Below are 23,012 nucleotides of genomic sequence, written 5' to 3' on the forward strand. Positions count from 1 at the left end.
GATTGGCCTCGCAAGGGAGGTGGGACTGCGTGCCCTGAGGCTGGAGAGAAGAGGAGTGTGAGAGCTCAGAGACGGGGTGAGGGCTGTGAGGCGGAGGCCTTACGTGCCTTTTTGTTCCTCAGGTGGGGGGGGATGTGCTGTCTCCAGGAGACTGGTGACCATCTGGGGCGATGTCTGTGGACAGTCAGAGAGAGAGCCACCTAGGGAAAGGCTGGGGCGGAACTGAGATCCTGGACCAGGCTGAGACCATGACAGGTGCTGTGCTGCCTACGTCGTGACAGACTCTGCCAGCAGCGCTCAGAGGTCCAGACACACAGGGGAGAATGTGGCCAGCTGGGCTTGTCCAGCAGATGTCATGAAAGGAGACCAGGACAACCCTGACCCTGGAATCTAAGCCCAAGAGGGAAGGCGGGGCAAGGGATCTCTGAGGTAGGGGGAGGACAGCAGGGAGAAGAGGCCAGAGTGGCGGAGGTCGCCGGAATGTGCGGGAGGGGAGGCAGCTGTCTGGAAGGTGGGGCCAATGTTTCAGAGGTGGGGCGATTAGGGGGGATGGCAAGTCCAGGGTGTAGTCACAATAAGGGTGACAGTCTTCCATTATGCGTGACTCCGTCAATGCTGTCGCAGCCCCGCCTGCATCGTGGCTTTCACCATTCCCAGCCATGCAGATGGCTTCACCTGCAACCCCTGGACTTTCGGGCTGCTCACGGGTGGGTTGGAAAAGCCCGGGGTGGTGATGCCCTCGCGCAGTGGTTGGTGGACAAACGCTCTGCTTCCTCGCCCCTGAGGGGAGCAGCTTGGGGCCGTGGTCTACACTGTCTCCCCAAGGTGCCCATGGGGATTGAGACTCGATTGCCCACAATGGTAAGCTGCTCATTAACACACCCTGAACTGGCTTCTTCTCATCCCTGTGTCACTCCTCCATCCCCTGCCTGCGCCTCCTGGGGTCGCCTCCCAAATAAACTACTTGCCCTCGAATCCTTGTCACAGAGTCTTCTTGTGGAGCAATTCAACCAAGACAGTGGCTCAAATCTTTGAGCTTTGTTTCCTCCTGCGTAAGATGGGGAATCGATCCGTACCTCTGAAGCTGGGAAGACACAGCTGCACGCTAGCACCATGCCCAGCACCTAGAGGACTGGTTAGCACCCTCTCTCATCCACACAGTAGGTGTTTAATAAAAGTCTCCAGCCCCTCAGACTGCTTGGGACGGCTGAACCTTTCTGCTCCTGCCAATCAAGCCCCACAGGTAAGCCAATCCCTCAGGCCTGACTATTCTTAATGCTCTTTGCTGAGCACCTGCCAGGTGGCCTCCCATGCTGGCAGCAAGGGCTCCCTGGGGACCTCCTGACAAAAGGATGGCCCAGAGGCAACATGTGGTCTGGCAATGCACATCTGACTTCCTCCGAGGTAAACAGAAATCGTACTTGCTCCTATGCGGTGAGCTGGGCACTGGCTGAGATCTCCCTGCGTTATCTCATCTAATCCTCAGGGCAAACAGCAGGCTACCTCGTTGCTCCTGGTTCACAGTTGAGGCGGCTGGGCCTCAGAGAGGCTAGGTGACTTTCCTAGGCTCCCACAGCCCGGCAGTGCGTGGTGGAGCCAGGATTCAGACCTCGTCTGTCAAAGCAGCGCCCAGGCTCCTCAGTGGGAGGCAGGAAGGTGCCACGTTCCCCTCAGATGCCCTGCGCTTGGTGCAGGCTCTGCACAGAGAGGGTGCAGGCTCTGCGCAGAGAGGGCACCTGGGAGGGAGCGTTGGGCTGAAGTGAATCACACAGACTCCCCAAGGAAACAGAAGGATCCTGTTTCCTGTTGGACCAGAGCCCTTGAGGGCATCTCTGCAGCCCCAGCTCCTGGCACAGGGCCTGGCATGTAGTGATGTGCAAGCAAGTTTATGGGTCAATAAAGGAGTGAACATTTAATGTTCTGGCAGAATTTACACTGTGGCCTGGATCCACGATTGCATTAGGACTCGCACGATATGATTTTCCTGTTCTGTTCTTCCTGCTGCACGCTTCCATGGAGAAGCTTTTCCCTCATCACAGCCTCCTTCTCTCTCCCTCTGAGCTAGTCGAAGCATGGCTGAAGGATGCTTGTCCCCTTGTCCCACTAATTAGAGGCTTCTTTCAGCGCCCCTGGGCGGGCGGGATGGGAAAACCTGCAGCGACATCCACCATGTGCTTTAGCATGTGTTGTCATGTCCAGTTTCCCACTGAATGGCCCTACTGGACAGAGGAGTCAGACTGAGACCCCAGAGGAGCTAGATGACTCGTTCAAGGTCACCTAGCAAGTTAGAGGCTGACCTGGGATGGACCCCAGATCTGCCCAGCCCAAAACTCACGCCCTTTCTCCACCATCAAATTCCCTTCCAGTCCCAAGTTGCTTCCTTCCCAGATACAGTGTGGCTGGTGCAGATCTCAGAACGTGTAAACCTGGGGACACTAGATCCGTCACCTTAGAGTGGAGTGAAGGAAGCACCTGGGCATCAGCTTACTAATTCGAGGGCCCCGTGAATTATTCACGCCACCATTAACACAGGGGCCCTTTCAGCCTCTCTTCTCTTTCCCTGCTCCGACCCTCAGATCCTGGCCTGCCCCCAGCTGCAGACCTGTGGGGGCCCCGGTGAGGACATGCTGGCAGAGCTGGGGTCCTGTCTGCTGCTGGCAGTGGCACTGCTGGGCCCAGGCCCCAGGGCCCAGGCCATGAAAGGTAGGAGCTCCGGGGCCAGGCAGAGGCCAGAGGAGGGGGGCGGGTGGGCCAGGCTGCAGCTAGGTCTCCGGAGTTTTCTCTGCGGGAGACCATTCTGGGGAAGTCGGCTGAGTTGAGGATGTATTTGTTTGGAGATGGGGGCAAGTCAGTATTTACTGGATGCTTTACATATGCGATTGCACTGAATCTTCACAACAAACGGCAATGTGGGTGTGAGTGCCCCAGTTTACGGATGAGCAAACTGAGGGTTGAGAAGTTGAATAACCTGTGCAGGGCTACAAGGTCACCAAGGGCTCAGGGGTGGGCTCCGGGACTGTTAAACATCTATTACTGGAAGGAGTCTGTTCTCCTCCTGAGAGCCTGCTATACCTCCCCACTACCAACCAAGTGAGGCCAGAGTTCCTTATTACGGCGTTCAGTGCCCTCCAAGCGTTGGCTCCGATTTCTATATGGTATCGAGCCTCGGTTCCCTGCGTCCCTTGTGTGTCCCGTGCTCTGGCGGAGGATCACACCCCTTTCTGGAGATGCTTCACCTTCAGGGCTTTCACCTGCTGTCCTCTCTGCCTGGAAGGTCTCTTTTCTCTTTTTCCACTTGAGAACATCTGGCTCATCCATCAAGCTCGGGTCAAACACCACCTCCTCTAGGAAGCCTTCCAGGTCCCTTCCTCAGCTTCAGATGCTCTGTTGTTGGAGCTCCCAGAACTCTCTGCGGGCACTCTGGTCCCAGGTTGCTTTGTGCTGGTCCAGCCCCACAAGCGTTGTGTGCCTGTCTGTGAAGCCAGGGCAATATCATTTCACCCATCTTCAAGGGGCTCAGCAAACAGCGGCAGTGCCTCATTTTCCTGTAGGCTCCAGTGGGGCTCAGGAAGGAAACGTTACTTGGCGGTCACCTAATCGGTGGCAGAGATGGGTTGGGCACCCAGGCATCTCACTCCATGCCTGGTTGGTGGGAGGAGCTAGCTGTTCCCATTTTCCAGCCACGGGGGCTTCAGTGGCCTTGGGGTCACCCTAGAGGTCAGGGTGCCTGCCTGAGTCCTGGAGGACAAGGCCACCGCTTGTGCTGGTGCTCAGGGCCTCCTGGGCCACAGGAGTTCTGCTCTGATGCTCTCATGGCTTTTCCTGTCCTGTGGGCAGATCTGGGGGAAGGACAAGCTCAGGCACAGGACAGAATGTCCCTCTGTCCTCTTGCCACGAATCAGACATTGTTCCTGCCCTGGCAGGCCCCGGGGGCCAGGCAGGGAGCCAATAATGTGGACTGGGTGTGCGTCTCGCTGCCCTTGCGTGGCTTTATCTCATGAGCACTCAGAGCCACCCAGCAGGGGAGGGGTCATTACTCCACTTCGCAGCTGCATGACTGAGGCCCAAGGAGGACGAGGGATTGTCTGAGCCTTCGTTTATGCTAGTTCCTCCCTCCAGATCTTCCCCAGCTAGCCAAAGCTTCTCGGTCTTCCTGGTCAAACTCAAATATCACCTCCTCAGTGAATCTTGTCCCTCCCCTGACAGTGCTGGCCCCAGCAAACTTGGCCTGCTTCCTCTGGATGCCAGAGCCCCTGTGTGGCCCCAGCACAATCACACTGAATGTCTTCTTCTCATTTTCCTGACTGCCCACCCCCTCCAACTGTGAGCTCCCCAGGGAGGGACCCATGTGAGTCAGCACAGGCCTGCTACAGGGCACATGCTTGGTGACTGTGTCTTCTCTTATAGGAACTTTAATTAAGTGCATTCTTCAGGATCCTTTTGGTTGCAAGTGACAGAAACCCAACCTGGATGAGTTTAGTAAGAAGAGGAATGCATTGGCTCTGGAGCCGCGGGGCAGGAGTGTAGCTGAGTGAGGCTCAGGGATGCCAGCACCCAGGGCTCTCAGCCTCAGGGCCTTGCCACTTGCACGTGGTTCCTGTGGTCTGCGGACAAGCTTTCTCCATGGGCCCTGAGCGCCGTCCTGCCCAGGCTCTCAGGAGAGGGCTGTGGTCCAGGCCTTCTGCAGCAGCACTCTGGCCTGGCCTAGAGCCAGGCTCACCTGCAGGCCAGTCAAGGGGCGGGGAGGGGCAAGGATTGCCCAGGGGTCATGTGTCCATCCCAGGGGCAGGGAAGGGCGAGGGAGGGTTACTCCGTGAAGGTGAGGGAAGGGAGCAGTGTCTAAAATCGGGGGCGTCTTGTTGCAAGAGGTGGAGGGATGGGTGCTCTGCAGACCAAAATAATAGATGTCAGCTCCGGCAAGTAGCTTCCCTTTCTGGGCCTCAGTTTTCTCCTCTGTAAAATGGGGTCAATGACACCTGCCCTGTCTATTTTATGGGGCTATTGTGAGGATGTTACAAGATCACTCATTCGTTCATTCGTTTGTTCATTCAGCAAATGCACACTGAGCACCTGCTTTGTGCCAGGTACTGTTCTAGGTGCTTGGAATTCATTGGAGAGCAACATAGACAAAAATCTCACTCTCATGGAGCTGACAGTTCTGTGGGGAGAGACTGGCAATGACCAAACAAACAAGAGAACGAATAGTCCACCCTATGGTGGTGAGCGCTGCGGAGCAAATGCGGCAGAAAATGGGGGGAGGATGGGGAGAGGGTCTCAGTGTGAGCAGGCTGGGTGGGAGGGCCTCACTGAGATGGTGACCAAAGACTTGCTGGTTATTTTTTTTTTAACTTTTAATTATGAAAAATTTCAAACATGCACAAAGCAGAGAAAATAGTGTCATGAATCCCTGTGTCTCCAGCAACCATCTTCAACGATTGTCAACATTCTGCCTTTCTTGTTTCTTCTGTCCTACCTGCACCTCCATTTGGGGAGAAATTTAAAGCCAATCTCAGTTATCATATTACGTCACCCAAAATATTTCAGATTATATCTCTAACAGAGAAAGATAGATATATATAAATGTATGTATGTATGTGTGTGTGTATATATATATATATATGTACGTATGTATATGGCCCCAATATCACTATAATGGCATAATAATTCCTTAATTTTATCTAACACTCAGTTCATGTTCAGTTTTCCCCAATTATTGCAAAAAAAATCTCGTTACGGTTGATTTGTTGAAATCACATCCAGACAGAGTCCGTACATTGCACGTGGTTGATATTCGGCTCTGGCGTCTCTCTCTTTTTAACCAGCCTCTCCTCTGGCAGCCACTTTTCTACTCTCTGTTTCCATGTGTATATATCACATCTTCTTTAGCCATTCTTCTGTTGACGAACACTAATGATTGTTTCCATATCTTGGCTATTGTGAATAATGCTATGATGAACATGGGGTGTAGATAACTCTTCCATCTTCTGTTTTTACTTCCTTTGGCTATCTATCTAGAAGAGGGATTGATGGATCGTATGGTAGTTCTATTTTTAATTTTTTGAGAAGCCTCCATACTGTTTTCCATAGTGGCTGCACCACTTTGCACTCCCACCAACAGTGCACAGGGTTCCCTTTTCTCCACATCCTCACCAACGCTTGTTATTTCTTGTCTTTTTGATAATAGCCATTCTAACAGGTGTGAGGTGATATCCCACTGTGGCTTTGATTTGCATTTCCCCAAAGATTAGTGATGCTGAGCACCTCTTCATGTCTCTGTTAGCCATCTGTTCTGCTCATTTTTAGTTGGACTGTCTGTTTTTCTGCTATTGAGTTGTATGAGTTCTTTATGTATTTTGGATATTAACCCCTTATCCAATATATGATTTGCAAATATTTTCTCCCATTCAGTAGGTTGCCTTTTCATTTTGTTGGTGGTTTCCTTTGCTGTGCAGAAGCTTTTTAGTTTGACGTAGTCTCATTTGTTTATTTTTGCTTTTGTTGCCTTTGCTTTTGCAGTCGGATCCAAAACAATCATCGCCAAGACCAACATCAAGGAGCTCACCAGCTGTGTTCTCTTCTAATTGGTCTCTTTTTTTTTTTTTTAAGATTTTATTTTTTCCTTTTTCTCCCCAAAGCCCCCCGGTACATAGTTGTGGGTCCTTCTAGTTGTGGCATGTGGGACGCTGCCTCAGCATGGTTTGATGAGCAGTGCCATGTCCGCGCCCAGGATTCGAACCAACGAAACACTGGGCTGCCTGCAGTGGAGCGCGCGAACTTAACCACTTGGCCACAGGGCCAGCCCCTGATTGAGTCTCTTTTAATAAAGCACTTGTGCCTCCTTTCCCCCCTTGTTTACTGTTGAAGCACCTGGGTGATTAAAATTTCCCACGTTCTGGACTTGGCTGGATGTATCCTCATGACGTCATTTAGAATGTTCCTCTAGCTTCGGTATTCACTCTAGCTTCTAGACAGACCCATGACTTCACTAGATTCAAGTTCCTTTATTTCTTTTCAAGAAGACATTGTAGGTAGTGTGTGTGGATTTATATCAGGGCACATATTATCCAGCATTCTGCTTCGATGTTAGATTAATAAGTGGCTTCAGGGGTTGTTAGCCTGATCCATCCATTATAATGTTCCCTATAAAGGTAACTTTTTAGGTATGTTTTAATTATAAGAACTTTCAAACATTTAGCAAAGTTGAGACAATTTCACATGGAACCCCCTGTCCCCACCATCTAGGGCTGACGTCTCATCATTTACCTTTTTACTCGGTGATTAGAACAGACATCGATGATGATAATTTAATTAAATTTGCAAAATTATGTTTTTCAATGTTGTCATTCTTTCTGCAGCCTTCTATAAATAACAATCTTCCTTCATCAGCGATTTGGTTATCCTGAAATACACTCCATAACAGGAAAGGCAAAGTGGAAGCTTAATTCTTTCTTTTTCTCTATATCAGTTTTCAAAAAAATGAGTTCATGCCCCAGCAACCTGTAAAAGAAACCAATGTTTCTTTTTAATTTGTTTTGAGTTACATTATGAGTTCGTGAATTTTTATATATTTGATGTGTTTCAATCATTATTCTTTCTCGATGCTCTAGTTGGAGCTTCTGTAGCCGGTGGCAGCCCCTTTGAGGAGGTTCCTGTGTCCTTTGACACGGTCCCAGCAGACTCTGATACGTCAGCTTCTCTGCTTTCCGGTGTGACAACCAGTCCCGAGTGTATTTTGTACCTTTCCTGTCCTAGACCAACCTTCTGTCTAAGGAGCCCCGGTTCATTTTAGTTGGACGTAATAATCCTAATCAAAGACCTAGGGGTTCTAAATACCACTGGAATTTCGTTGCTTTTAGGCCTTTTTAGTGAACAGAGCTGGGAAATTAATTTTTTTTAGAAATAAAAATACCTTAAATTCATACTCATGTTTTTGATTCAAATTAAGGATCACAAGTGTTCTGCTTAATTTTTTAATTTTATATTTGTAGCTCTCACTCTGAAAATCTTAGTTTCTATTGACATTAGCATATTCTTCTATTCCAATATATAAAATACTGGTAAAATAACAGTATTTACCAGTATTCCTACTAGTAAGTCTACTGAATGCAGTTGAAGATGTCTGTGTGGTTCATTTTGTCCTTGGAATGTATCTCACTAGGAATGTGCCGTCAAAATAGTGTATTTCAAAGTCATTTGAAATCATTTCCCCATGGGGATGTGCCTCCAACTTGATGCAGAGTTGAGTTCATTTGTTTCAGTTTGGGATATTTAGGGGTTACTTTAAAATTTTTTGGATCTTTTAAAATGATACTAAAAAGTACTCATGATTATAAAGTCAAAAATATAAAACGAGTTGCATTTAAAGAGGTCCAGGAGTCATGTCTGTATCCTCCTTCCCCTGGCAAAGAACCGTTTTTATTAGTTTCCTTCCATTGTTTTCTTTTCTTTCTTTTTGAGGAAGATTAGCCCTGAGCTAATGTCCAACACCAATCCTCCTCTTTTTGCTGAGGAAGATTGGCCCTGGGCTAACATCCGTGCCCATCTTCCTCTACTTTTTATGTGGGACGCCTGCCACAGCATGGCTGATAAGCGGTCTGTAAGTCTGCTCCTGGGATCCAAACCAGTGACCCGCGGGCCACCCAAGCAGCACGTATGAACTTAACTGCTAAGCCACTGGGCTGGCCCCTCTTTTTTTAAATATAAGCAAATATATACATATAAGAATGTACTGTTAACACTAATAGGCTGTGCACATTTTCACTCTGGGTAGAGGGTTATTATTATTTTTAATTTTTAAATTTCCCCCTGCGCATGTCTAGGGCCTGGCATTTAGGGCTCTTATATCTGAAGTTATGACCCCCGACACTCCTGTCCCCGTCCCTGCTCTGGTTCTCTCCACGGCACTTATCGCTGTCTGATATGCTCCCTAGTTTCCCCGTCAGGTGTCCTGTCTGTCTCCCCCGCAGAGTACTGTCCATGAGGGCAGGAGTCTGACTGTCTCTCTTGTTCCTCCTGTAACCCCAGCACCTAGAACAAAGCCTAGTGCTCAGATGGTATTTGTTGAATGAAAAAAGAATAATTGAGAAGTATTTGGAGAATAAGTAAACAAATGAACAAATGCGTGAAGAAATGAATTGATTTGGGGCCACGGCCTCATGCTTCCTCATCCGTCTCAAAGACCCAGCTTTGTCCTTGGGCCCACCAGCAAGACCCCAGCACTGACTCTGAGCCATTCTTGCCTCTTGCCCCAGGTGTCAAATGTGGGGGTGTGCTCTCTGCCCCTTCTGGGAACTTCTCCAGCCCCAACTTCCCCAGGCTCTACCCCTACAACACGGAGTGCAGCTGGCTGATTGTGGTGGCCGAGGGCTCCTCTGTGCTGCTCACCTTCCACGCCTTCGACCTGGAGTACCACGACACCTGTGACTTTGACTTCTTGGAGATCTACAATGGGGCGTCGGGAGACAAGGGCAACCTGCTGGGGAGGTTCTGCGGCCAGGTGCCCCCGCCGCCCTTCACCTCCTCCTGGCACGTCATGTCTGTCGTCTTCCACTCTGACAAGCACGTGGCCAGCCGTGGCTTTTCTGCAGGCTACCAGAAAGGCAAGAGGACTTGGCGGGGGAGAGGGTGGCCCTGGGTGGAGGTGGGGGGAGAGCAGCGGGGCTTGGGGGGGCAGGGAGGGCTCGCAGGACCTCGGTATCTCAGCATGTCGGCTGCTCCACCGCCGGGATGACCCTGCTCTTGGAGCTCGTGGGGCACCGTTTGCAGTCTTGGTGGTTGTGGGTTCCCACCTTCACAGCAATACTCCCCACGTCTCCCTTTGCTATTCCTGGCAGCCCCCGGGGGTCTCCTGTGCTCAGGAACAAGGCCACTCGTGCTTTTCTATCCTTGTCCTTCTTATCCCATGCCGCGGCGTCAGGACACAGCAGGGGACACCATGTGCCACTGCTGCTGGTCCCTCTGTGGCATCCCATCACCCATCACTGCACGGGCACAGGAATCCCCCCACGTCGTCAGGCGTAGGAGCTGCAGGGGGGTCTGTGTGGGGCTGGTGACGTGCTCCCTCGCAGAGCCTGTCCTGAACTGCCTCCTGGATCGCAGGTCCCTGATGCCTCCCTCCCTCCACCAGATCCCTCCCTTCACCAGGTCCCTCCCTCCACCAGGCGGGAAGCCTGCCCCTTGGCCTCATGAGGGAGCAAAGGCCTCTCCCTGACTCGTTTCTCCTGTCCTCAGGCTTCTCTGCGCAGACGCAAACCTCCTCCCTTTTCCCAAGGCCGAGACCAAACGCCTTTTCCGGTCAGCTCAAGCAATAGACGATGACAGAGGCTCCTGGTGCGCAGGGCCTACTGACAGCTCTTGCGGGGCTGGGGGACACCAGTCCCGCTGGCTTCAGAGGCACGGAATTGTAGAATGCTAAAACACAGCATCACAGACTGATCTAATCACAGTTTTGGAATTTAGATTTTTAGAATGTTAGGACATCAAAGTCATAGTACAATGGACAGAGTTTTCCACCATAGCTTAAAACCTTAAATGCCTTAAAAAGAAGTATTCTTGGGGGCTGGCCCCATGGCCGAGTGGTTAAATTTCCACACATTCTGCTTCAGCAGCCCAGGTTCATGGGTTTGGATGTATGCACAGTCCTACTCTGCTCATCAGCCATGCTGGGGAGGCATCCCACATACAAAGTAGGGGAAGACGGGCCCAGATGTTAGCTCAGGGCCAATCTTCCTCAAGCAAAAAAAAACCCAAACAAACAAATCAGGAAGATTGGCAATTGATGTTAGCTCAGGGCAAATCTTCCTCACCAAAAAAAAAAGAAGAAGAAGAAGAAAAGTAATATTCTTATATCAAGTGCAACCTTATCTTAGTGTCTGATATAAAAAAGATAAAGGCAGTATTTTAGCGGTATGCATTTGTTTTCAACATTTGCTTATTGTAAGCCAAACACAGTCAGTATTGATGACCTCCAATGAGCTAAATTTTTTTTAAAAAGATTTTATTTTTCCTTCTCCCCAAAGTCCCCCAGTACATAGTTGTACATTTTAGTTGTGGGTCCTTCTAGTTGTGGCATGTGGGACTCCACCCCAGCATGGCTTGACGAGCGGTGCCATGTCCGCACCCAGGATTCAAACTGGTGAAACCCTGGGCCGCCAAAGTGGAGCTCATGAACTTAACCACTGGGCCACGGGGGCCGCCCCCAGTGAGTTAAATTTTTATATATAAGACATGTCACTGTGGATGCCGTCTTTAATTGCATTAAAAAATAGTTTGAACTACAACATGAGAATGAAGTTTGCACCAGATACCTGCAGATAGATGCCCCCAGGAGCCACTGGAGCCCCAGAGCACAGTTTGAAAGCCTCTGCTAAGGGTGTTGGTGTTGGCAGGGATCTCGCAGGCTGTGAAAACCCCACCCTCTCATTTCACAAACAATAAATCTGAGACCAGAGAGGGAATGTGTGTGACCTTCCCAAGGTCATACAGCTGGGAAGGGGAAGTGCTAGGACAAGGGATCAAGTCCTTAGACACCCAGCATGGTGCTCCGGTGCTCCCTTCACACAGCTATGCCATGGACGAGACTCTGGAGTCTCAGAAATACATCCTGAGTGTGCCCCTCTCTGCTGGTGGCCTCCCACTAGCCATGGCATTCATCATCGCCCACCTCCTGGTTGTGTTGGCTGCACTGGGTTCCAAAGGGCTTTCACAGCACCTTCTCAGACTCCGAAAGTGTCTGGGCCTGGTAGGTCAGGCTGGGCAATTCTTATGATTTCTCATATTCCCATGAGGCTCAGAGAGGCTGGGCTACTTGCCCAGGGTCACACAGCTCATAGAAGACAGAGCTGAGAGGACACCTGTCTGCAAGACCCCAAGCCCATCTCTAGTTCATCAGACCCTTTCTCTAAGCCTCAGTTTCTTCATGGCTTAGGGGCGTTTGATTACATCCCTGCACTCAGGCCCCTCAGCCTCTGGGCCCCACTGGCCTGCTAGGAGTGGACAGTGAGAATCACAATGTCGTGGTCACAGGCTCTGCAGTTAGTCCTCCTGGGTTCAGACCCACTCTCCCAGTTACCAGCCGGGTGACCCGCTGTCAGGGTCTGCCCACGGCCCCTTGGCCTTGCCACTTCAATGGCTCCTGCCAACCTCCACTTCTGTTTGCTTGAGGACTTCCTCCGAAGTCTGGTGGGTCACCTCTACACCCCGCAGCCCATGGCCCGATTCTGGGGAGCTGGTGTACGAACGCCTCAGCTCCCTCACCCCCCACCTGGGGTCCCCTGTCTCTCCCAGATAAACTCCCTGTGCTCAGATCCTTGTCTCAGGGTCACACAGGTGAGTTACTTAACTTCTGGGTCCCTCTATTTTCTCAGCTGTGAAACGGGAGAAGCCACCGCAAGTTCCTCTGGGGTTATGGCAATGACGTAACAAGATGGAGTAGGTGCCAAGTGCCAGGCTGGACCTGCCACTGAGCTGGCGCTCCCTGGATGGGGATGAGGTTCCGTGAGATCCCCGGGGAAGCAACACTCCGGGGGTGTCTTGCTGCCCAGGGAGGCGTCGGGGGCTGCGGGGGAGGCAGAAAGTTCAGTTTAAGGGGCTCCTTTGCAGATGTGTGTGGCGGTGTCCTGACGGGCCTGTCCGGAGTCCTCACCAGCCCCGAGTACCCCAACAACTACCCCAACAACGTGGAGTGCCGCTGGGTGATCCGGGCCGCCGGCCCCGCCTCCGTCAAGTTGGTGTTCGTGGACTTCCAGGTGGAAGGCAATGAGGACTGCACCTACGACTATGTGGCCGTGCTGGGGCAGCCCGGCCCCGCCCGCGGGCACCACTACTGTGGCAGCGCCAGGCCCCCCACCCTTGTGTCACTGGGCCGCGAGCTGCAGGTGGTCTTCAAGTCGGACTTCAACATCGCAGGTCGGGGCTTCAAGGCCTACTACTTCTCAGGTAGGAGGGGCTGGCCGTGCCCCGCCCCCGTGCACCCGTCTGCCCCCCTCCCCCCCGCCCTGGTCAAGCCCTTCCTGCTGTCTCTGCCTGGAATGCTCTAGCACACACTTCCCTGCCTGGCCAGGGACGAGGCGTGAGCATGTCCCCTCCTTGGTGAGGACTTCCTGATTCACTCAGAGTTAATCCCTTCCTTCAGCTCCTTCTAGAAGATTTTTCATGGCACTGATCTAACACATCACTTCTGTGTATGGCTTGCCTGTTGATCTCCCTCCCTTGCCTGACTGTGAGTTCCTAGGGGCTTGTCTTTGTACCGCCACTTAGCAGGCAGTCAGTTAACGTTTGTACAATTGAACGCACGAACCCTTGGGGAGTTGGCTGTCTAGTGGAAGAGATGGAAACGGAAACAGACAATGACAACCCACTGTGACCTATGCTAGCTAACAGTAAGAATCATGGAGGACTTCTTGGAGGAAGAGAGAATTGAGCTTTGAAGGAGTTGGCCAGAGGTGGAAGGAAGGGAAAGGTGTTGCAAGCAGAGGAATCAGCATGTGCAAAGACATGGAGGACGTAGAGGGTTGGTGTGCTTGTAGTGCTAGGAGATGTTTGGCGAGGCTGGAAGTTAGGGGTGGATGAGGGGCGGTGAGAAAATTGTCAAGGTCAGGTCATGAACCATCTTGTCTTTCAAGTCCAAGTTTGGACACAACTCTGAGAACAGGTATTAGGTGTTGTTACTGATTTCACAACAGGGCCAACACCCATGAAGGGCATTGCCAATTGGAAAGAGAGTCCCAGCTTCCAGTTGGTTTCAGTTTAAAGCAGGCTTTGGGATCAGTTGTCTGCTTTGCTGGCCGTGATGCCCTCAACCTGCGAGGGCGATTCAGCATGCCCTTGGCACCTGTAGCCCAAGCTGCAGCTGCAGAGGGTGACGGTCTCCACCCTTCTCCCCCGATTCCTTCTGCCCCACGTCCCCTCACCCAGGAGAATGCCAAGAAGTGTACACGGCCGTGCGAGGCAACTTCTCCAGCCCCCAGTACCCTCGCTCCTATCCCAACAACATCCGGTGCCACTGGACCATCCGCCTGCCCCCTGGCTACCAGGTCAAGGTGTTCTTCCTGGACCTGGAACTGGAGGGGCCCAACAGCCTGACCAGGACCTGTGACTTTGACCATCTGACGGCCTTCGATGGGGCCAGCGAGGAAGCGCCCATGCTGGGGAATTGGTGTGGCCACCACCTGCCACCACCCGTCACCTCGAGCCGCAACCAGCTCCTGCTTCTGCTGCACACGGACCGCAGCGCCACCCGCAGGGGCTTCTCTGTGGCCTACATAGGAGGTCAGCCGGCGTGGAGGGCATGCGTGTGCTGGGGGGGAGGTGAGGCAGGGTCCCGGGTCTTTGCAGTCCCCTTCCTCCATCCCACCAGCTCTCCAGATCCCCACGCATCGTCTCCCCATCCTCTTCTCTGGTGGCTACACCACTGCCCTGGGGCCTTTGCCACCAATATGGCCCTTGCTCGTTTCCACTGTTGCAGGCCCTTACCTTTCTAGCATACGCATCCATGGTCCCTAATCCCTGCCCATCTGGCTCCTTCCCCCATGAGCCCCTGGCCTCTCTTGTACTATGGTTGATCATCTGTATCCAGGGGGAACACGCAAAATGCGGTAATACTGTTTATGGTAAACAATTGCTGTAACACCAGAGATGCTGACCAGCCTTGTTATGTCACTCAGAAATCCTGCTGAGGGTGGCTTGAACAAACGGCAATTGTTTTTTCTCACATAACAAGAAGTCTGGAGCCTGGCAGCTACTGTGTCGGTCAGGGACTCAATATTGTCCCAGCTGATATTCCTGGGATTCTTGGCCTCATGACTGCAGGATGGCTGCCACTACTCCAGGCATCATGTCCATGTTGAAGGCTGGAAGAGGGTAGGGGAGGTGCCAGCCACAAATGCCCCTTTATCAGGAAAGCAAATGCCCCTTTATCAGGAAAGCAAAAGCATTTTCAGAAGCCCTCGAAAGACTTCTTGGTCTCACTGATTTGAACTTGGCCGTATGGCCATGCCTAGCTGTGAGGGGGTTGGGGCAGTTGGTATTCAGCTTTTCCAGCCTCCATAATGCCAGTTCCACTCGCCAGCTGACAGCGTCTACCATCTCTCCCCCTATCTTACAGCCTGCCCTGGGCCATGAGCCCAGAAACGCCTGTACCTTGGGCCCGTTTTGCCCTCCGCATGACCAGGCTAAAGCTCCTTGCTGTGCAGGTGTGGGATGGGGGTGCCGAGAGAGGCAGGGGTCTCACTGCTCTTGCAGGCTCAGCCAAGACTAGGACTCATCCTGCCTCCTTGCGTGGCTGAGCAGGGCCTGGGAGAGGGGCCCAGGGCTGAGCTCAGACAGACCAGAGCTGCATCCAGATGCTGCCGTTTACTGACCATCCGAGTGGCTCATCTGGAAATGGGTTGACAAACGCCTAGCCAGGCAGTCCTCAGGATGAAACGAGGTAGCACAGGCCACAGTGCCCGGCTCCAGGGACGCCCTTGCTGAGGGGTAATTCTTTCCTTCATGTGTCTCAGGCCTGTTCTGCATTCAAAAGATCTTTCCTCATTCCTTACCATGTAAGCAAGAGGAGTTTGGGGTCCCAGTGAGGGGGAAGGAAACAGTAGAGCTGCAGTAAGTTCGCTGCACGGTGTGACCTGGGCAGACCCATGCTCCCTGGACCTCGGCTGGCCCCACCTGGACCTGGGGAGGAGCGCTGTCCCCTCTGTTAGAGCCAGCCTCTTCTTGGATTGCACTCTGGAGAGCCGGGTGCCATCGAGGTCTGTCTCAGCTAGCTGGCAAGTCACTTTCTCTCTGTGAGTCTCAGTTTTCCCACCTGTGAAATAAGGACATTGGCTGAAGGATCTTTAAGGTCTCTTTCGGCGCCGATGGTCTTGTTCCCGGGCCCGGGTCCTCCCCCAGCTCTCTGTGATCAGGGACAAGCCCCTCCTCCTTGGGTGCCTCCAGAGACAGAGGGCCGGCAGCTCTAATCCTGGCTCCCATTCCAGGAGCCCCCTCCCACCCCGCCCCCCTTCCTCCTTGGATCCCTGTGGGATCCCAGGGTCAGACAGGGGCACTCGAGGCTCCAGATGTGGCCCAGGCTTCAGGCAGCCTCAGGCTGGAGGACAGCCTCGGCATCAATCAAGGGTGACGCACAGTTCAGCGCCACCAAGATCATTGTGGGAGACGGCGGGCCCATAAATCCCCGACTGCCCAGACACCAGAGGCTGAAATATGTCTGAGGCGTTTCCCGGAGACGGCTGAGAGTTCCAGGCCTCTGCCTGCCAGCTCTTTCCTTTTCCTCCCACTAGTCACCCCCCTTCCTTTCCCCTGCACTCACCCCTGCCCCAGCAAGCGCTGCCCTCCCATGCATGCACGCACACACGCATGCACGCACACACGCATGCTCACATAAACCCAGACATGTAGGGTCACAGCGTCCTGGCTGAGACGAGTGCAGGAGGCCACCAGACAGGGTAGAGAGGCCGCCAACTTCGGAATCGTACAGACTCAGTGGTGAATATCCCAACTCAGCCACTGCAGACACCTTCACCTCTCAGAGCCTCAATTTCCAAAACTATAAAATGAGTTTAGTCCCATCCGCCTCATGGGGTGGCCGTGGGGAGAGTGAGGCTTCCCCCACCACCCCTTTTGAAACTGCAACACCCGCAAACATTCCTCTCTCCCTGTTATTCTTCTTTGCTTGATTTTCCCTGAGACCACTCTGACCCTAGGTGTCTTTTACAGATATATTGCCCCCTCACCCAACTAGACCGTAAGCTCCAAGAGGGCAGGAATTTGTGGCTGGTTTTTGTTGTTGTTGTTGTGTCTCTGGTGCTGAGCCTAGTGCCTGCACATAGTAGGCCATCAATAAAAATTTGTTAAATGATTGAATTGCCTGGCACATGGCAAAGCGATCAACAAACAGAAGCTTTTGTTATGATTAAGAATATTCATTCATTCATTCATTCAATCATTCATTGACCATTCACTGCGCCTGCCAAGCTCCGTGTGAGGCTCAGAGGACACGGAGAAGTGAGCATGTCCTGCTCTGCGGAGCGCATAGTCTGGTGGAGTTCAATGGAGGAACACATGTAAAACATCCCCTAGGACGACGTAAGAGCCGTCGCCACTCTGGGCCTCCGTTTTCCCAGCCATCCTCCTTTGGGTGGGGGCTCGGGGAGAGTGGGGGTCAGACTGCCTGCCCCTAAGGCCTCCAGCTCCTCCTTCCCATCCCCAGTGGTGCCCATGAATGTGAGCTGCTCCCGCACGGACTTCCAGATCCTGATCTCCGCGCAGGCGCTGGCCCCGCTGGAGCGGACCAAGGTCTACCTGGGCAGCCGGAGCTGTGCTGCCCAGGAAGTCGGCAGCACCTTCCGCATCCAGGCCCGCTTCGACACCTGTGGCACCGAGTCTCAGGTAGGGGCTAGGGGCGGAGGGCAGGCAGGAGGGAGGGGCTCTGGCCTGCTCACAGGCACCTGCCCTTCTGGAGAATTCCGCTTCTCTTCCTGGCTCCAGTGACCACACAAACCTGAATGCAGAACTGAGCCCCTCTTGACCTCACCTCAACAGACTTGCTCAGTGTAGACACAACAAAGAGCTCATGCTGGGGAGACAGAGGAGGGGCCCCCGCTGTTCCCTGTGCTGACTGAGAGGCCCTGTTGGAGGCGCCTCCCCAAGGCCCCGTTGACCCCCCACCCGTGGAGGCCTGCCTCGCTGTTGGTCCCCTTCTCCCTGGAGGTGCTGAGGGCACCAGGCCTCCCCCCTCTGACATGCAGAGCTGTTTGAGCTGCTTGCCTCCTGCTCGCCACTTCCCCAACCTTGTGGCCCGAATCCATCTCTGGGCTCCACCCAACAAAAGGCCCTTCAGGTAGCAGGGTCCACTTCCCTCCAGAGGCAGCGAGCCTTACAAGTGAATTTTCTCTACTGTCCTTCCATTTTGGAGGCCGGGAACCCAGGCTGGAGGCCCTCAGAGTCGCTGGGCTGCGGCCCAAGCACCTAGATGTTTGTATTCTTAGGGACGAGTTTGGAAGAGGAGAGGGGAAAGAAGGAACAGAGCCCTGTATCAGGGAGACTGCCCAGCCCTGGCATCCGGGAATTTGCCAGGCTGGCTTGGCAAAAATCGTGTGCTGTGCAGCAAACCATGCTCCTCCCGCCCCAGCAGTAGCAGATTGCGTGCCACTGCCCCTCCAGTGCACCCCCTGCTTCCCCGGCCTCCTGGCAGCCACTGTCCTCGTGACCTGAGAAGGGGAGAAGAGGGGGTCAGTCTTGGCTGCCAAGATAACCTGCCCTCACACCTACTCCATGCCCTAAATCCCCCAGGGATTTTCTCTGGGACAGAACCGCATTCCACAGTCATGAAATGATGGAGACAGACAATCCCAGAAGCAGGGGATGAGGAAATCTAGAATGAGGGCCTCAGACACTCTGTCTCAGAGTCACGGGACCACCGCCAGAATTTGGAAGCACAGAATCGTAGAGTCTTGGAGTCAGTGTCGTGGAAACATAAAAGCTGAGAGTCTTAGACTCGTGGATCCTTAGAGTAACTCTTCTAAGTCCTAGACCCACGAGGACCGGTCTCTGCACTGAGCTGCTTTCAAAGACACACAGCTCACAGGGCCAAAAGCAGCGAAAAAAGCACTCACGACCTTTCTGTGAGTCTCTTCGCAAATGTCAGAGACTTGCTTTTACAACCATAACACCACATTTTGTGGGGCCTTTCTTTCCTCTTCAAGTCTCTCACTCATAAAAACCCCTAGAACCTGCCCCACCCTCATCTCTGTGGCTTTCTCTCCCTTCTTCATGACGTAGATTCACTCCCGCCCTTCCCCTGGGACCCCTCCACTCTCAGGGCCTGTCTGTCTTTGTCCAGTGTCCTGATTCCATGTCACAAATGTCCAGCCACCAGTTCTTCTCAGAGGGCGTGGTGGCCCGCAGACCAAGGGCACAAAAACAGAGGCTCCTTTGGGAACATGGACTCTGTGCCTTTTGGAAGCCCACAGTTGGTAGAGACTTGCAAGGTCACCTGGTCCCCAAAACTCCAAATTTGTGACTCTCCTTCTCACCCTCCCCCAAAGGGGCTGCCCAGTCCCCCGTGACGGCAGCTTCCTACTCTTCATGTGCACTCGCTCTGTTTCAGCAGCGCTGAATTTTAGAAGCCTCATCTCAGAAGTGCCCCCTACTGGATGGGGGCAGTTGGGCAGCCTGGGGAGTGTAAGAGCTGCGGTGGATTTGGGGTGGGTGGGGAGAGGGGCCGTGCGTCACTGCAGCCCCCACTGCAGACCACCCCAGACTGCCCACAAATGCTGCCCCTCAGTCCCCGGCCCGAACACCCACCGTCTCAGGGCAACTTCACTCCTGCCTCCCTCATCCGTGGGTGGGGGGAGGGCAGCAGCGGGCCAGGCCCCCCACGTCTCACTCCTCAAGGGCTCTTCCCAACCCTCGAGTGGCTCCACTGGGGTGACCAGGGACTCAACAGCAGGGGCACGAAATTGCTGCAGATGTAACTGAGAGAAAAGATTCCAGAAGGAAAGTTGCCTAACACCAGGGACAGAGCTTCTAACTGGAGGCAGGGGACTTGGCTTCCGGACCCGCCTCTGGGCAAGCCATCACCCTTCTGGGCCTCAGGAGTCACGTCTGAACTGCCAAGGAAGGGGAGTGGCCGGTGCGCCCTGAGAGTCCCTTCAGTTCTGTGCTCTTTGGTTTGAGTGAGGAGTGACGGCTGAGAGCACAGTTAAGAACGAGTGGATCTGGATGAGAATATGCCTTTGTCACTTGTGTGCAGTGTGGGCTCAGAGGAGGGATTTAACCTCCGGGCCTCACTTTCCTCATTCATAAAACGGGGATATTAACAGTACCCACAAGAGAGGGTTGTTGTGAGAATTAAATGAGATAATGCACTTAAAATAGAGAGCCTGGGAAATGGCAAATGTCCCCCAGTGTCCCTGCTATTATTATTAGGGTCTTTCCTAGACCCCACCTCCTTGAAGCCAGAGCAAACACTGGCCCATCAAATCCGACATTGTCCTTCCAGACGGCCCACCCTCCTCGTGCCACCCTTTTACAGATGGGGATCCTGAGGCTCCAAGTGGGGAAGGAGCCAGGGGCTGAGCTGGGAATAGAACTCTGGCTCCTGGGGCTCTGCCCCTTGGCACTGAGTCCCCACATTTCTAGGGAAACAGGGTCAAGCCTGGCCCCTCCAGGTGCGAGCGAGTGCCCCATGACCCCACAGAGAAGAAACAACACTTCTGTGATCGTCAGCGTGCTGTACATCGACTTCTCGGCCGGCGGACGGGAGGACATCCACCAGTACGAGGTCCGCTGTGAGCCACGGCGCAAGGAGGCTTCTGTCCACCTGCTGTCCGGCTCCGACTGGCTTGGGCCCTACGCTGCCACGGCTGAGCACCTTCAAGAAGCACCACCCAGGGATGAGGTGGAGGCGCTGGAGGGCCCTGTGGCCATGGTGGCCCAGGACACCAGTGACATCGTCTTCCTGGGCCTTTGCATCCTGGCTGGAGTCCTCATGGTTATTGCCATCGTGGTCCTGATGCTGCTGTGAGCAGGTAGGGTAGGGACTTGGCATCTGGCATCCCCGGGAGGCAGCTTGGGGACCCCACGACAGGGGTGGGACCAGGCCTCATTGACTTGTTGGTGACCATGGGCAAGTCACTGTCCCTCTTTGAGCCTCCGTTTCCTGGGGACGATCACTGTGCCCTGCCTGTCTCACAGAGCTGGTGTGAGGCTCAGAGAGGGGCATGGATGCATAAGAGCTTTGTACCTTACAGCATGCCATTATGTGTGTGTGATTTTTGTTATTAATTTTAAAGATATAAAAGAATTCCCCTGTGTGTGTTACTTGTCAGTGTGGATAGTTGTGGTCACTGGTGACAGATTTGATAAAGCCGACTTGTTCTGTGACTTGTAAGAGTGCTTCACCAACTCAGCACAAAAAAGGGCACCTCTTGTTTTTCCAATTAATTGCTCACCCCAAGCCTTCATTAGCAGGAAGTTCAGTGTCCATCCAGGGGCCTCCACTCTCCTGAATTGACCAGGGAACCCTGAGGATTTCATCTAAAGCAGCCCAGTCCTGCCTCCAAAGAGTGGAGAGAAAGGGAGCTGAGACCCCATCGAGGGCTGTCGTTTCAGCCCCCGCCACATGGTGTCGCTGTTGAAGCCTGGCCGTACGCATCCTAGTGGATGCGATGCTACGCTGGGTCAGATCCCTACATAAACCGCAGGCGGACCCACACCGTGCTCAGTAGGGAGGCTGGCCGCTCAGGACTGGCATTTCTTTCGTGTTGGGGTTTTTCCTTAAATATATTGTGATCCGTGACTGGAAGGCTGATGGAAGTCCCATGTGTCTCTGTCGTCACCCCTGATGTTGAGCTCAGACCACCAGTCCCCCTGCCCCTCCAGATGAGTTCTCTTTGGAGCCCTCTGGACCTTAGCCTGCCACTGGGCTTCACTGAGCTCCTCCAGTCCACCCACATTCTCCAAGTTCCCAGCACAGGGAGCGGGGGCTGGCTTCCTAGTGCTTCCCTGTGAGGGGACGTCTGGCGTCCTTCTGTGAATTGTCCCTTCCTCCACAGAGCTCCACATTCAAGAAGTGGAGCAATCTTAATGAAAAATAAGCAAAAATACATTGACAATACTCCTCTTTCCCCCGCTTGCCTTCATATTTGCCTCATGAATCACTCAAGTGAGTCCTTCCACAATAACAGAAATCTCCGAATTGGCCATGCTGACCACGGGCATCAACTTACAAACTGTAGCCCAATTACAGTTCCTTCACCACCCAGCTGAGATCCCCTGGTGTCCAGCTTTGTGCCTGTTGCTGTGACGGGCTCCAGGCAGACGACAGTGAGTGAGTCAAGGGAGATGCCTGCCTTCGAGATGCTTAGAAGTGGGTGTAGCAGACTCAGGGGCAGCGAGGCCGACGAGCTGGTAACTTGAGGAGAAAAGCTCTAGAAAGAAGAGAGCCAACAAAGTAAGAAACGAATTAAGCAAGGGAAAAGAGTTGCCTGGATGTTAGAACTGGGCTCAAGTCTAAGCTCGTCCTTTTGTTGTGTGAGCCTGGGCAAGTCCCTTGGACTCTATGAGCCTTGATGGGCCCACCGTTCGTGGCTTGCTGTGAGGACGCGGCACCGTGAGGAATCAGGGAAGTGTGTCAGGGTGGTGAACGTGGCAGCGGGAGAGAGTTTTGCCTGCTGCCCTGGGACACTGGGGCAGAGGCACCTTCCTCTGTCTCCCACCCACCTTTTTGCTCTCAGACTCCTCCAGTCACGGAGCTGGGCCTCCATTGTGAACGCCTCGCAAACTACCGGGGTCTCAGTTTCCCTGTTTGGGCAGGACCGGACACAAACCAGCTACTCTCTGAGGGCCTCCTTGGGGTTCTGCCCCCCAGGGCCTGTGGGTGGGCTTTGGGGTGCAGCTGATAGGACCTGGGGCAGGCCTTCTCCTTGTCAGCTTGTCAGGGTTGGGAAGACAATGTCCCCACCTGTGCTAAGCCTCATTCCCAAAGTTGAGCGTGTGCTTGTGTGTGTGTGCACGCATGTGCACATGTGTGGGAACACCGGGGGCCTCGCTCTCTCCTCTCAGCAGCTGGCCTTCGGGGCCTCCACACAGAGGCCGGGGCCCCGGCTCTGCAGCCAGACCACCTAGGGTTTAAGCCAGACCACCAGGGCTTCACTACTCGCTGGCTGTGTGACCTCGGGCAAGTCACCTCCTCTCTTTAAGCTCAGCCTTCTTACCTGCAGAGTAGGGATAGTAACCACACCTCCTTCATCAGTTCACTGCGAGGGTTAAATGAGGGAAAGCGTGGCAGTGCCCAGCTGCAGGAAAGCTTCCACAAAACTCCGTCGTTACCACGACCTGTGAGTCCGTAGTCAGGGTTCTGGCCTAGAAACCCAAGTGGCTGTGGGTTACCTTGCTGTGTGGCCTCGGAGGAACCCATTCCCTTCTCTGGCCCCAGTTTCCCTATTTTCAAAATGTGACAAGCACCCTCATCGCCTCCAGCGCCGTCACTGTCACAGCCACCTTCTCCTGAGCAC

General features: G+C 53.5%; 1 protein-coding gene and 1 long non-coding RNA gene across 3 annotated transcripts; one reads left to right on the plus strand and one right to left on the minus strand.

Moving 5' to 3' along the window:
• Positions 1–481: 481 nt before the first annotated feature.
• Positions 482–20,823, plus strand: CDCP2 (CUB domain containing protein 2). The gene is made up of 7 exons (XM_023629519.2): positions 482–1,243; positions 2,577–2,703; positions 9,252–9,599; positions 12,601–12,936; positions 13,915–14,268; positions 17,204–17,382; positions 20,195–20,823. The coding sequence occupies exons 1-7, from the start codon at positions 1,058–1,060 to the stop codon at positions 20,519–20,521; spliced, it is 1,857 nt and encodes a 618-aa protein (XP_023485287.2). The 5' UTR covers positions 482–1,057; the 3' UTR covers positions 20,522–20,823.
• Positions 5,327–10,414, minus strand: LOC111770644 (uncharacterized). 2 transcript variants are annotated; one of them, XR_002804012.2, is made up of 4 exons: positions 10,253–10,414; positions 9,240–9,441; positions 7,264–7,497; positions 5,327–5,473 (listed from the first exon to the last, which is right to left on the minus strand). It is a non-coding gene; the product is annotated as an uncharacterized lncRNA (long non-coding RNA). The 2 variants fall into 2 exon arrangements; XR_002804014.2 differs by having other exon boundaries at positions 5,334–5,479.
• Positions 20,824–23,012: the final 2,189 nt, after the last annotated feature.

This window comes from Equus caballus, chromosome 2 (assembly GCF_041296265.1).
Source record: "Equus caballus isolate H_3958 breed thoroughbred chromosome 2, TB-T2T, whole genome shotgun sequence".
In the NCBI taxonomy this organism is placed as follows: Eukaryota; Metazoa; Chordata; class Mammalia; order Perissodactyla; family Equidae; genus Equus; species Equus caballus.